This window comes from Schistocerca americana, chromosome 3 (genome assembly GCF_021461395.2).
Source record: "Schistocerca americana isolate TAMUIC-IGC-003095 chromosome 3, iqSchAmer2.1, whole genome shotgun sequence".
In the NCBI taxonomy this organism is placed as follows: Eukaryota; Metazoa; Arthropoda; class Insecta; order Orthoptera; family Acrididae; genus Schistocerca; species Schistocerca americana.
This window is the reverse complement of record NC_060121.1, coordinates 815,590,423-815,604,175: the sequence shown is the minus strand read 5'-3', so window position 1 is coordinate 815,604,175 and position 13,753 is coordinate 815,590,423. Positions and strand designations below refer to the sequence as shown.

Below are 13,753 nucleotides of genomic sequence, written 5' to 3'. Positions count from 1 at the left end.
ACGGATGGGTCGAAACAAGGGGATTCCGTGGGTTGCTCAGTTGTTTTTCCGGATCGTGTCCTCAAGGTCCGCCTGCCTCAGACTTTTACTGTCTTTGATGCAGAATTGTCTGCGATCTTGCGGGCACTGGAGCCGATGAGACTTTCTTCCTCTCTTAAATTTCTTGTCTGTTCCGATTCACTCAGTGCCCTTCAATCCTTGCACCGTTTGTATCCGGCGGATAAAGTAGTCCAGACCATCCAGGATGCCCTCCTCCGACTACAGCGACTAGGGAAGGTTGTAGCTTTCTGCTGGGTTCCGGGGCATGTCGGCATTGCTGGGAATGAACGGGCGGATCTCGCAGCCAAGGAGGCGTGTCTTGATCCACACGTATCTCAGTGTGCTATCCCGTTGCACGCACTCACCTCGCTGTTGAGCTCCAGAGTCATGTGTCGGTGGGAGGATGAGTGGCTGGAAGTGACTGACAATAAGCTCCGTCTAGTCAAGCCCACAACGCGTGTGTGGTGTACTTCCTTTCAGCCCCATCGACGGGACGAGGTTCTCCTCACTCGGCTTCGAATAGGCCACAGCCCTATGACGCATGGCTTCCTGCTCCGGCGAGAAGGCCCTCCATTGTGTGGTGCTTGCGGCGTCCAGGTCACTGTGAGCCACATTTTACTGGATTGTGTTTTATTTTCTGACCAGCGGGCCTCGGCTGATTTGCCAGCGGACCTGCCAACTCTTTTAGGCAACACTCGGACGAATGTGGTTAAAGTTTTAAAGTTCTGTGCCTTGTCAAATGTTTTTACAAAGATTTTAGGGAGCGGATTTTAATTTTCTCACTGTGTGACAAGCTCGCCCATCTTTTCTGTAAGTGGCCAGCCAATGACACATTCCTGTGTCATTCTTGTTGCTCTGTTTTCCCTTCCCTTTGGTTATCCTTTCTTATGTAGTCATTTCCCTCTCTTCCTGTTTTCTTTGCATGTGTTTTTCAGTTTTATTAGGTCTCTCCACATTCGTTCCTTTTAATGTGTGTCAGGGCGCTGATGACCTCGATGTTGAGCGCCCATAAACCCCAACACACACACACACACACACGCCATGGACTCACATTTTCAACAAGGCATTGTGCAAACTTATTAATGGTATGGGCTGCATTTACACAAAATGGACTGGGCCCTCTGGTCCAACTGAACCAATCATTGACTGGTAATTGTTATGTTCGGGTACTTCGAGAATATTTGCAGCCATTCATGGACTTCATGGTCCCAAAAAATGATGGAATTTGTGTGGATGACAGCGTGCCAGGTCACAGTTGCTTGCAATTGGTTTGAAGGACATTCTGGACATTTCAGGCGAATGATTTGGCCATCCAGATCACCCGACATGATTCCCATTTAACATTTATGGGACATAAGCAAGAGGTCAGTTCATGTAAAAAACCCCACACAAGCAACACTTTTGTAATTGACAGCTGTAGAGACAACATGGCTCAATATTTATGCAGGTTACTTCCTATGACTTTTTCAGTGCTTACCACGTCAAGTTGCTGTACTGTCCTGGGGAAAGGAGGTCCGACATGATATGAGGTGGTGTCCCATGACATATATCACCTGTGTATTCATTTAAAACAACACAATTGTGACACAGTCTTTCTCAAATATTGTTTCTTTAAATATACCCAACAGGATTTGCTAAGAGCACATTATTGGATAACAGATCTGCCAAACAATAATTCTCTGCTCATAATAAACTTTGGTGGCTATCATCCCTGTAACAGCACATTAGTCCCAAATCTCTGTGTCTTTGATGAAATTGTTGAAGATATCAGATCTGTTAATAGGCTGTCAGAGTAGTTGTTGGAGCCAGTTATGCAATAATGAATTCAGTATTACATCATAATAGTGTTTGTCATACAGGTGGTCCATTGATACTGACCGGGCCAAATATCTCACGAAATAAGCATCAAACGAAAAAACTACAAATAACGAAACTCGTCTAGCTTGAAGGGGGAAACCAGATGGCACTATGGTTGACCTGCTAGATGGTGCTGCCATAGGTCAAACGGATATCAACTGGGTTTTTTAAAAATAGGAACCCCCATTTTTTATTACATATTCATGTAGTATGTAAAGAAATATGAATGTTTTAGTTGGGCAACTTTTTTCGCTTTGTGATAGATGGCACTGTAATAGTCACAAACGTATAAGTACATGGTATCACGCAACATTCCGCCAGTGAGGACGGTATTTGCTTCGTGATACGTTACCCGTGTTAAAATGGACCTTTTACCAATTGCGGAAAAGGTCAATATCGTGTTGATGTGTGGCTATTGTGATCAAATTGTCCAACGGGAATGTGCTATGTATGCTGCTCAGTATCTTGGATGACATCATCCAAGTGTCCGGACCGTTCGCCAGATAGTTACGTTATTTAAGGAAACAGGAAGTGTTCAGCCACATGTGAAATGTCAACCACGACCTGCAACAAAGGTGTTTTAGCTGCTGTCACGGCTAATCCGCACATCAGTAGCAGACAGATTGTGTGAGAATCGGGAATCTCAAAAACGTCGGTGTTCAGAATGCTACATCAACATCAACTGCACGTGTACCATATTTCTATGCACCAGGAATTGCATGGTGACAACTTTGTACGTCGTGTACAGTTCTGCCACTGGGCACAAGAGAAATTGCGGGACAATGACAGATTTTTTGCATGCATTCTATTTAGCGACGAAGCATCATTCACCAACAATGGTAACGTAAACCGGCATAATATGCACTACTGGGCAACGGAAAATCCACGATAGCTGCTACAAGTGAAACAACAGCAACCTTGGCGGGTTAATGTGTGGTGCGGCATTATGGGAGGAAGGATAATTGGCCCCCATTTTATCGATGGCAATCTAAATGGTGCAGTGTATGCTGATTTCCTACGTAATATTCTACCAATGTTACTACAAGATGTTTCACTGCATGACAGAATGGCGATGTACTTCCAACTTCATGGATGTCTGGCACATAGCTTGCGCGCGGTTGAAACGGTATTGAATATCATATTTCATGACAGGTGGATTGGTCGTAGAAGCACATTCACCGGATCTGACGTCCCCGGATTTCTTTCTGTGGAGAAAGTTGAAGGATATTTGCTATCGTGATCCACCGACAACGCCTGGCAACATGTGTCAGCCCATTGTCAATGCATGGGCGAACATTACGGAAGGCAAACTACTCGCTGTTGAGAGGAATGTCATTACATGTATTGCCAAATGCATTGGGTTTGATGGACATAATTTTGAGCATTTATTGCATTAATGTGGTATTTACAGATAATCACGCTGTAATAGCATGCGTTCTCAGAAATGATAAGTTCACAACGGTACATGTATCACGTTGGAACAACCACAATAAAATGTTCAAATCTACCTATGTTCTGTATTTTAATTTAAAAAACCTACATGTTACCAGCTGTTTGTCTAAAATTGTGACCCATGTGTTTGTAACTATTACAGCACTGTCTATCACAAAGCGAAAAAAGTGGCCCAACTAAAGCATTCATATTTCTTTATGTACTACACGAATATGTAATAAAAAATGGGGGTTCCTATTTAAAAAAATGCAGTTGATATCCGTTTGACCTATGGCAGTGCCATCTAGCAGGCCAACCATAGCGCCATCTTGTTTCCCCTTCAAGCTAGACAAGTTTCGTTCTTTGTAGTTTTTTCGTTTGACACTTATTTTGTGAGATATTTGGCCCGGTCACAATCAATGGACCACCCTGTATATGCTTAACTTCCCATTCAGCCTTGGGTGAATGAGTCAGTCCCTGCTTTTACCATATGGTCGGGACCTGTCTGTCCTTTCAAGTTTAGGCTATCTGTGAATGACTCTACAACTGATACATCTGTATCTGGCAGCTGGTAGATACCTCCAGTTATTAATCTAAATCCACCGATTCCAGTTACTCTCACTTGTATGCATTTTGAACTTTGCTGGACTTAATGTTTCGACTTGTTGCTGTAAATAATTTACCTCCTTGAGCATCTAATGTATTTTTCCAATATATGTTACATTTGTGGTTATAGAGTTGAATGATTTCTGCTATGAAATTCACAATATTCTCAATTCTTTATGTCATTTGTATGTGTCACCTTTCTATGAGAGATTTGAGTTCTGGGAATTTGCTGTGACTGTTTTATTTGTTATCAAATAAGATAGTCATTGTCTGTATGTGATAATCTACCAGTTTTTATAAATTGTTTCTCAGTTTGTAGGATTTTGTCTGGGCTCTCAAGAGTTTCTCTTGTCCTTAAGAAAGTGTTTGCCACACTTATTCTGTCATCGAAGTTGCCATTTTCTTTTACAGTGCACACGTTCTTTATCCAGGGTGACTTTACAGGTCTCATTCCCTGTACGGATGGCTGAGGACTCAGCAGCCAAGTTCCCTGGTCTAAAAGCTTCACTTGGATCCATAACAGTAAACACTCATTAGTCCTCAGGACAATACTCCAAATTGACTGCTACAATGACACTGAACATATGAGACTTTCATGTAGTCGATTAGTACTGGTCTCATAGTTACTGTTTATTATATTTGTTGCCGTCCATACAAAACTGTCATCCAACTCTATGAGAAGACTTCCAGTTTTTCTTTCGCTTTGGTTCCTGGTTTCCCAAAACAGGGTAAAAATAAGTAGCGGGATAACAGTGTTTGCAGTACTGATGAGAAAATGTTTCTCCAATTCAGTTGTTTCTTTTGCTCAGATCTGTCAACACCTGTCTTGTAAATGCTACAGTATACTAGAAAATTTGTAGTGAGACAGGGTTGTAGCCTATCCCCGATGTTATTCAATCTGTATATTGAGCAAGCAATAAAGGAAACAAAAGAAAAGTTCGGAGTAGGTATTAAAATCCATGGAGAAGAAATAAAAACTTTGAGGTTTGCCGATGACATTGTAATTCTGTCAGAGACAGCAAAGGACTTGGAAGAGCAGTTGAATGGAATGGACAGTGTCTTGAAAGGAGGGTATAAGATGAACATCAACAAAAGCAAAACGAGGATAATGGAATGTAATCGAATTAAGTCGGGTGACGCTGAGGGAATTAGATTAGGAAATGAGACACTTAAAGTAGTAAAGGAGTTTTGCTATTGGGGAGCAAAATAACTGATGATGGTCGAAGTAGAGAGGATATAAGATGTAGACTGGCAATGGCAAGGAAAGCGTTTCTTAAGAAGAGAAATTTGTTAACATCGAGTATAGATTTAAGTGTCAGGAAGTTGTTTCTCAAAGTATTTGTATGGAGTGTAGCCATGTATGGAAGTGAAACGTGGACGATAAATAGCTTAGACAAGAAGAGAATAGAAGCTTTCGAAATGTGGTGCTACAGAAGAATGCTGAAGATTAGATGGGTTGATCACGTAACTAATGAGGAGGTATTGAATAGAATTGGGGAGAGGAGGAGCTTGTGGCACAACTTGACTAGAAGAAGGGATCGGATGGTAGGACATGTTCTGAGACATCGAGGGATCACCAATTTAGTATTGGAGAGCAGCGTGGAGGGTAAAAATCGAAGAGGGAGACCAAGAGATGAATACACTAAGCAGATTCAGAAGGATGTAGGCTGCAGTAGGTACTGGGAGATGAAGAAGCTTGCACAGGATAGAGTAGAATGGAGAGTTGCATCAAACCAGTCTCAGGACTGAAGACCACAACAACAACAACAACAACAACAACAACTAGAAAATTGGAGTTCAAACACCCCCCCCCCCCCCCTTTAGTGTTGAACAAATCATCCTCTTCTAGTGCTCTCATCATCAACAAGCTGTGAAATCTTAATCTTCCTGCCACCTTTTCTGCCAAGAAATTTAATCTATGTCATGTACAAAGATATCATTATGTAAAATGCACCACACTTGTTCTTCTGACTGAACTGTTCACATAAATCTTACAAATGATAGTGCAGCTTGTGTGATTGTTTTGAAAAGAGAATGAAGATATCATTTCTCATCCTCTCCTATCCAACCTTCTATTCCATCCTTAATTATCTTGTCATTAATGCAGTGTTAAACTTTCATCTTCTTTCCTTGCTGATAGTGCAGTTTTTGGTGTCCTTCATGTATACTACATTCAAGGGAGAGTAATTCAGGCGCTCATTTCTTATGTCAAAAAACTGAAGAACAAACTCTTGGCAGTAAACCTTCTTAAAGATAGAATATTATGATGACACAGCATTCCAGACTTTCATTGTTTCACAAATGTACCAACATAATATAAACAAAATTTCATTTATGTGAACACCGCCACTTTGCTGATCAGAGAACTTTTCACATTATCTTCCTATGTTTTGGTGTTCTCCATTCATACAGATGTTCTATAATTTGTGAAATAATTATTTTCCAAAGTACTTCAGTGCAGGCTCCTCTTATTTTCTGTGAATGTTAGATTTCAGATGCCAAACAAAGACAACGAGGTTTCCTATGATTGAAGATTAGACAGGTGGGTTTCAGTATAACATCTTGAAACTAGTAATTCAGATTATAAAATTAAATTGATGTAGGTGAAAGTTAAAAGAGAGACCAGGAAATCATTTAACAAATGTTACATATAACAGCCAAATAATAAATGATAGCAACCGGATAGCCAACGTATTTAATAATCACATCCTTGAGGTAACTCAGCAGATTGTCGTGGACAGTTCCAGAAATAAGCCAATAGAGTGAATGCAAGAAGTAACATACAGGCAAACTGCAATTCTCCGTGTTTGTCAAGAAATTAAGAATGTAATAAACTCCCTCATAACCAGAAACTCAAGTATTCGATGATAATGTCTTGAGTAAAGTAATAAAATTCTGTTCTTCACATATATGCAGTGTATTAGTGACATATGCAATACATCACTATTACAAGGGATTTTCCAGACTGAAAGATACTTTTGCCAAATCTCTTTATATGAAAGGTAGTAAGACAGGTATATTAACAATTACTGATTGTTCTCACCACTTACCTCTCCACTGAACATGCTGTTTTTCAAAACATGAATTGGATTGTGCAAAATTTAAAATGCAAAAAATGGCCAACGGATCATTTTTGTAACTTGTCAAAAAGCATTTGATAGAGCAATTCACAATATTCTCTTACAGAGGCTCAAATTTTATGGTATTAGAGATCATGCTGGTAGAGCTTGCACATTATAACTTGGGATCTGTGCAGAACCACATTATTGTTCTCTGTTTTGGCCAGAAACAGCGCTTTGTTTCAAAGGAGTGGTTTGCTCATGCCTTCTGAACTGTATGGTTTGTCCATTGAAAGTGGCTGTCTCAGTTGTTTACATACTGATTTTCTTATTCAGTGCTCTAGTAAAAAGAAACAAATGATTTATTGAGTCATTGGTCATACAAGTGTTTGCAGTCTCGCTACTATAGCTTAGGAGTTCCACTTGTAAGTAGTTTTCAGCTGTTGAACTGCACCGCCCAAACTGTGTGGTGCCCACGGTAAATGAAACACCCACAACTACCGTTGCCCCACCTCTACCATGATGTGCGCACATGTACAATTGTTTTACATCTTATCTAACCAAAATGGTGCATAGCATCGCATTAAGAAACTTAAGGATTGTATGGAATGAAAAAGCACCTTCATGAATAATCATCATAGGCATATCATAGGGATCAATATTGGGTCTGCTCTTGTTTTTCGATCATATATCCAAGAAGCAGAAATAATACTCTTTGATGACCATGCAGGCATTATAATAAAGTCTAATGGGGCAACTTCAGTACTTCAGAATGTAAATATGAGGGGCATTCCATATTGATTTACACTTAATTTTTTTCTGAGAGTCATGGTGCGCTATTTGACTCATCGTTACAGTTGCAAGTACGCAGTACTTTGGTCCAACCATAGGCAGCAGGACAGTCACTAGAAGTTTAATCCCTATACAGTGCAACCCATTTTCCCAACTGCTGTCATTACGTGTGTGGACAACAGGTTGGCACTGTACAATGTGGTTGGTTTCTGTGGAAGACAGGGGGTAAACGCAGGATATTCACAGGTGATTGGTGGCGATGTGCGGAGTGTGTGCACCATCACAAAAAATGGTCTTGCAACATGGCAGTGCTCATCCCCATGTGAGTCAAACAACCAAGGCTGCCATTGGTGAAATGACATTCCATGTATTTCCAAACCCTTTGTATTCTCTGACTTTGCCCCTTTAACTTCTGTTTATCCTTTTCACAACAGTTTTCTGCAGTCTGCTTGCAGTTTCTGGAAGTCTGTCGAATGAAGTCCATGCAGAGGTTTCTTCACAGCCGTAAATAAGTAGTAACCAGAATGGGCCAAGTCCCTGGAATCCCATTACAGCGATGGCAGCCGTGGTGTTCCAGCTTGCATGGAGACTGACACTGTTGTGCTGAAAGAGCACTTTTCGTGATGGTGCACATTCTTCACACACTGCCACTAATAGCCTGTCAATATCCTCTGTATTTACACTCTTCTTGTGCAGAAACCATATTTTACAGTGCCATCATGGATTATTGCACAACTTGTTATCCACACACTTAGTGACAGCAGTTGGGAAAATGAGTTGTACTGTGTAAGGATTAAAATTTTAGTGATTGTTCTGTCACCTACTGTTAAACCAAAGTACTACATTGTTGCAATTGTAATGATCCAAATGGCATAACATGAATGATGGGAGAAATTAAAGAGTAAATCAATATGGAACACTCTTCACAATATTTTCCTGAAAATAAATGATCAGTTCTCTGGATATGGATTGTCAGTGAATTTAGATAAAGCACAAGACATGTGATTCAGTACAAGGACACCATTAGAAATAATGCTTCAACAAATGAAACAATATTATAAATTATTGGGTGTTTATATTGATAAGAACCTCAGCTGCAAGTCAGGTTACAGAGCTTCTTACACATTAAGCTATGCATCTTTTGTTACAGATAATATCAGATTTTGGATACGAAAATGCCAACAAGTTGACTTACTTTTCCTGTTTTCATTTACTAGTGTCTTATGGCATGATATTCAGGTGTAACTCATCATTGACATTGACTAAAACGTGTTTGTTGCACAGGAGCATGCAATAAGGATAATGTCTAATTTCCACTCTAGAATAACTTGTAGACAACTCTTAAAACAATTGGGCATACTGGCGACAGCTTCACTTTACATGTACACCCTTATAAAGTTTGTTGTCAACAATCAATCATAATTTAAAAACATCATCATTGTAACTATAATTCTAGAAGAAGAAATGAATTATACTATTCAACGGCTCAGCTTCAGTGAGCCATAGAAAGGAAAGAGTAGTATTCAACCATTAAAATCTGTGATCACCTTCCCAATAATATAAAAATTTCTCATTCTGAACCATAGTAAAAGGTTGCGATTATTATCCACCGGACTTTCAAATAACTGCCAATGGCATGTGATTAAATGCATTTTTCTAATGTAATAGATAAGAGAGGCAGTAGATAAGAACTGAAACTTCAGAACTGTTTAGGATTACTGGAAATAATTTCTCTGAATTTTGTTGTAGGGGATGTTTGATGCATTATGTCCTCCTGAGTGGTCACGACCAAGAAAGAGACTGTGTGTAGTGCTAGTATCTCAAGATACACCATACCATGATGATGCAAGACAAGCACTAAGGGATTTTGCCCAGGAATCGTCATACAATGTGGAAAGAGTTCGTTTTGTGTATATTTTCCAGGAGAAACAAATGGAGTTTATAAATGCACTAACAAGCGGTATGTAACAAGGGCAGTACTCATTCCTCAGTATGTCAGATTTATTATGTACTCTAATTTTTTGAAGTTTTTTGATTTTGTATTTCATGTCTACACTTAGTTTAGTAAGCAGTGGATTTACTATCATGGAAACTCAATTTGTTTCATGTGACAAATGTTGTAATTTAGAGTGCAAACTGCCAAATGAATACCAAGTTTTGGAAAGTGAAATATCTTTTAAGTCAGACAAAAAGTTGTTGGGATTTTCCATGAATAATATTTGTTTCCAACTCAGGCGTGTACTGAAAACTAAAACTAGTGGCTCATGTAGATGTATTCCAGTTTGTTCCCACTCATCAAAATCAAGGCAGAATATTCATTTGACTTTAAACAAGTTACATAGATTTGTGAAAAGTTTCTGCTTTTGTCACATTAATTGCTCTCTAACTAGGTACACAAATCTCTTCAAATACCAGAACAATTCAGATAACCTTGCATAATAAGCCTTTTGCTGCTTGTGAGAATGTTGTTCAGAATTCTTAAACTTGAAATTGGATGTAAGTAGAATAATATAAGTTAATTTTATAGCTTGTGGCTCATGATAGATTTCAAAAAGTAATACAAGGTGAAGCCCATGCGTTTATTCATTTGCATAAAGATTACCCAGCTATTTTACAGTCTTAACTGTACGTCCTCTGATGATTTTAAATGTTTTCCACCTCTTTACAGTGTTGAAATCTCTTTCTAGTCCAACAAATGGTATGAAAATATCTTGGTTTTTTCTTGAGTCTTGCTTCAGTATCAAGCACAATGTCAGAACTACCTTTCAGTTACCGTTTCCTCTTCCGAAGTCAAACTGTGTCATCTAAGAGTCCTCAGTTTTATTTTCCATTATTTTATATAGTAATCTGTTCAGCAAATAATAAAAAGACACATATTGCCCTCCATTACACATGCTAAGGTAACTCGTGGAGTGCAGATAGTGGTGAAAATTTGATGGTACCTTTTTAATTTGACAACAGAATTTTGTAACTGGCATAACTTATTCCACGACACCAGATAGAAATAGTTAAATTAATACTCTAGCACACTAAACAGGACTAATGTAGAAGGAACAATGGAAAATAGGTAAAATAAGTGAATTATCATTTTGTATTAAACAAGAAGTTGAGCAAATATTCAGATGAGCTTGTGTACAGTTTCTGAAACTACTGAAGGCTCTTTTTTTTTTAAAAAATAAAAAAACTTGCTGCTTTATATATAGAAAATAATAGCTTTATAAAAACTTTTGATGTAAGTGGAAACAGATTTTGGCCTGGGTACAAAATTTCATTCTCAACAGGTGAAGGCGGTCCACTGGAGCCTTCCTTACATATTGTTATCATATGGCGGAGAGATGCAAATCATATTAAATATGAATGGTTACCACATACTTGGGATTCTGCCAAGATTAAGGAATGGAATGAAACAAGGGATCAGCTGGAATCCACTATACAGCGATTACTTCATTCAACAGAAGCATTAACATATGAGGCTGTTATCAAGGTGCACTTTTTTTTGTTACCTCTTAGCAAATTTTTCTCATTTGTTCATTACTTTTCTGTATACTCGTAACTCTTCCACCTGACAGTATGCATGACAGTATTAAATGCATGACATACAGGGTGAACATTAATAAAACCAACAAACTGCAGGGACAGATTCCTGACTAGAAATGGAAGAGAAAAGGTCCTATGAACATGTGTTCAGAAATGGGCGGTGTGTGTGCAACTACAGCATCACACATCACACATCTGACAGTATTTTTTTGTTTTCATCCTATGATTAAGGTTATACATAACATTTTATGGGCACATATATAAATTCATGGTAATGTTATGTTACCTGTTGCATGTGTTTTAACATTAAATGCATGACATACAAGGTGAACATTAATAAAACCAACAAACTGCAGGGACAGATTTCTGACTAGAAATGGAAGAGAAAAGGTCCTATGAACATGTGTTCAGAAATGGACGGTGTGTGTGCAACTACAGCAAATCATCTTGGAACACAGTGCAGTATTGCATTGCATCTAAGTCATGTTCAAAGTGGCCTCCATAGGATTGCAGGTGATAGGGATAGTAGCGGTTGTCATGCGTTATACACATAATCGTATGTCGGCTTATACCCTGTTTGCGGGCCATTTGCCTGGAGTTTGTACTAAGGTTCATCTCGATATCCTTTAGGAGCTGGTCCTCCAGATCTTGTTTTTGCACAGTCCGCCACCTCCCTGCACACTCGTCCACCTGAAAGGACCCGTGATCACACAAGTGCCCAAAAAGGGTGTGAAGTGTTGTGCAATGGGGTTGGTGTCTATGAGGGTACTTTTTTTGGTACTGTCATGCCGCCACTCGACCATTTCCATCTCCATGGCTTGTTCCTGACGTGAATACCAGACCTTTTTGCTGCTTACAGTATGCTGTGTCAATCACCGAGGCTGCAACACACAAAGGATATGGTCAGAGAAACAGTCATTTGTCAGTGCCATCTATCGTGGCAATCGTGTGTTTCCGGACATATGTTCATAGGACCTTTTTTCCTCCATTTCCAGTCAGGGATTGGCCCTGCAGTTTATTGGTTTTATTAATGTTCACCCTGTATATGCAGATGGGAGTATTATGCTCAATTATTGATGATGATACAGTTGATGAACATACTAAAACAAATGTAGATAGAAGTTGAATCTCACCTGTTTTTTGGGGTTGACATGTAAATTGTGAATATATCCCCAAGTATTTTTCTGATTCATGGTCTTGCAGTCTAAATGTATTAAATAAAATAATATGAATATCTTTATCGAAACACACCACATTGCCTATTTTTTGACGTTTATGTAATTTTCATTTGTCTTCCATTTGAACCATAAACCAGTGAAAGTTGTCTTAGTAAAATGAGGCTGTATCAGAATTGTACACTATGATTTTTATCTATTTAGTCTAAGACATGTTGAGGCAACTGAAATTTATTATAACTATGGAATTTTAAATTATGAAATTCCTTGATTCACTCTTTCTAAAGTTGTCTGGTGTGGAAATCCTCTTATTTTAACCAGTCAATAATGTCCTCTTTTCTGGAGCTAACTGTAGGCATTGTCCATGATGTATGAAAGGTGTTCATAAATGTTTCAACCAGATGTCCACAGCCAAGGGAAAGCCCAGGATGAAATAACAGGGACCTTATGAAAGGATAGATTACTATTCACCACATAGAGGAGGCATTGAGTTGCAGACAAGCACAGTGAAAAGACTCCTAAAACTTCTAGCTCTCAACCAAAAATTACTTCTTTGGAAATAGAAGCCATGCAAACACAAGCATACGCACACACTTGCACAAACATATGTGCATACTCACTTTCTCCGACTATAGTGCTTTTTATTTCTTTTTATTTCCAAAGACTTACTGAAATAAATTTCCATTCATTTCATCTTAATGGTTTTATGAGTTCTATTGAGAGGGATCTTCAGTTTATCAAAAGATCTGATCTTTTTCTTTAATAAGGAACGTAAATTAGTCTCCAAACTGCATATACTAGAAAAAGGTCGGTGTTCATGATGCTCTTCTCTGCATGTCTCCTTTTTCCTAAAGTGTGTGTGCTGTGTGTGAGGATACTACCATTGGAAAAAGCATGACACGAAAATTATTTTCTCATTTTAAGGAGGATCATTTTGATGTTAGTAAATCTCCATGTTCAGGAAGACCTCCGGGCAATTATTCTTGGGACCAAGAGCTTGGTGAAACTGAAAGTGGAAAGCTCTAAGATATTCAGCAAGTCGTGAAACATATGTCAGAAAGACAGATTAGAGGCCATAGGAGGGGCGTGTTCATTGCAGTTGTCAAAAATATTGTCTCTATTGAGGTCTACATCTACATCCACATGGATACTCTGCAAATCACATTCAAGTGCCTGGCAGAGGGTTTATCAAACCACCTTCACAATTCTCTATTATTCCAATCTCGTATAGCGCGCGAAAAGAATGAACACCTGTAT

The 13,753-nt window shown here is 38.9% G+C and overlaps 1 protein-coding gene across 1 annotated transcript in view; it reads left to right on the top strand.

Annotated features, from left to right (window-relative positions):
- The window catches only part of LOC124605419 (dnaJ homolog subfamily C member 16), a 172,365-nt gene that overhangs the window by 64,301 nt on the left and 94,311 nt on the right, over positions 1-13,753 (top strand). Inside the window, exons 7-8 of the mRNA XM_047137074.1 lie at positions 9,534-9,744; positions 11,066-11,268. Of these exons, the coding sequence (XP_046993030.1) occupies positions 9,534-9,744; positions 11,066-11,268 (414 nt within the window). The remainder of the gene's footprint in view (positions 1-9,533; positions 9,745-11,065; positions 11,269-13,753) is intronic.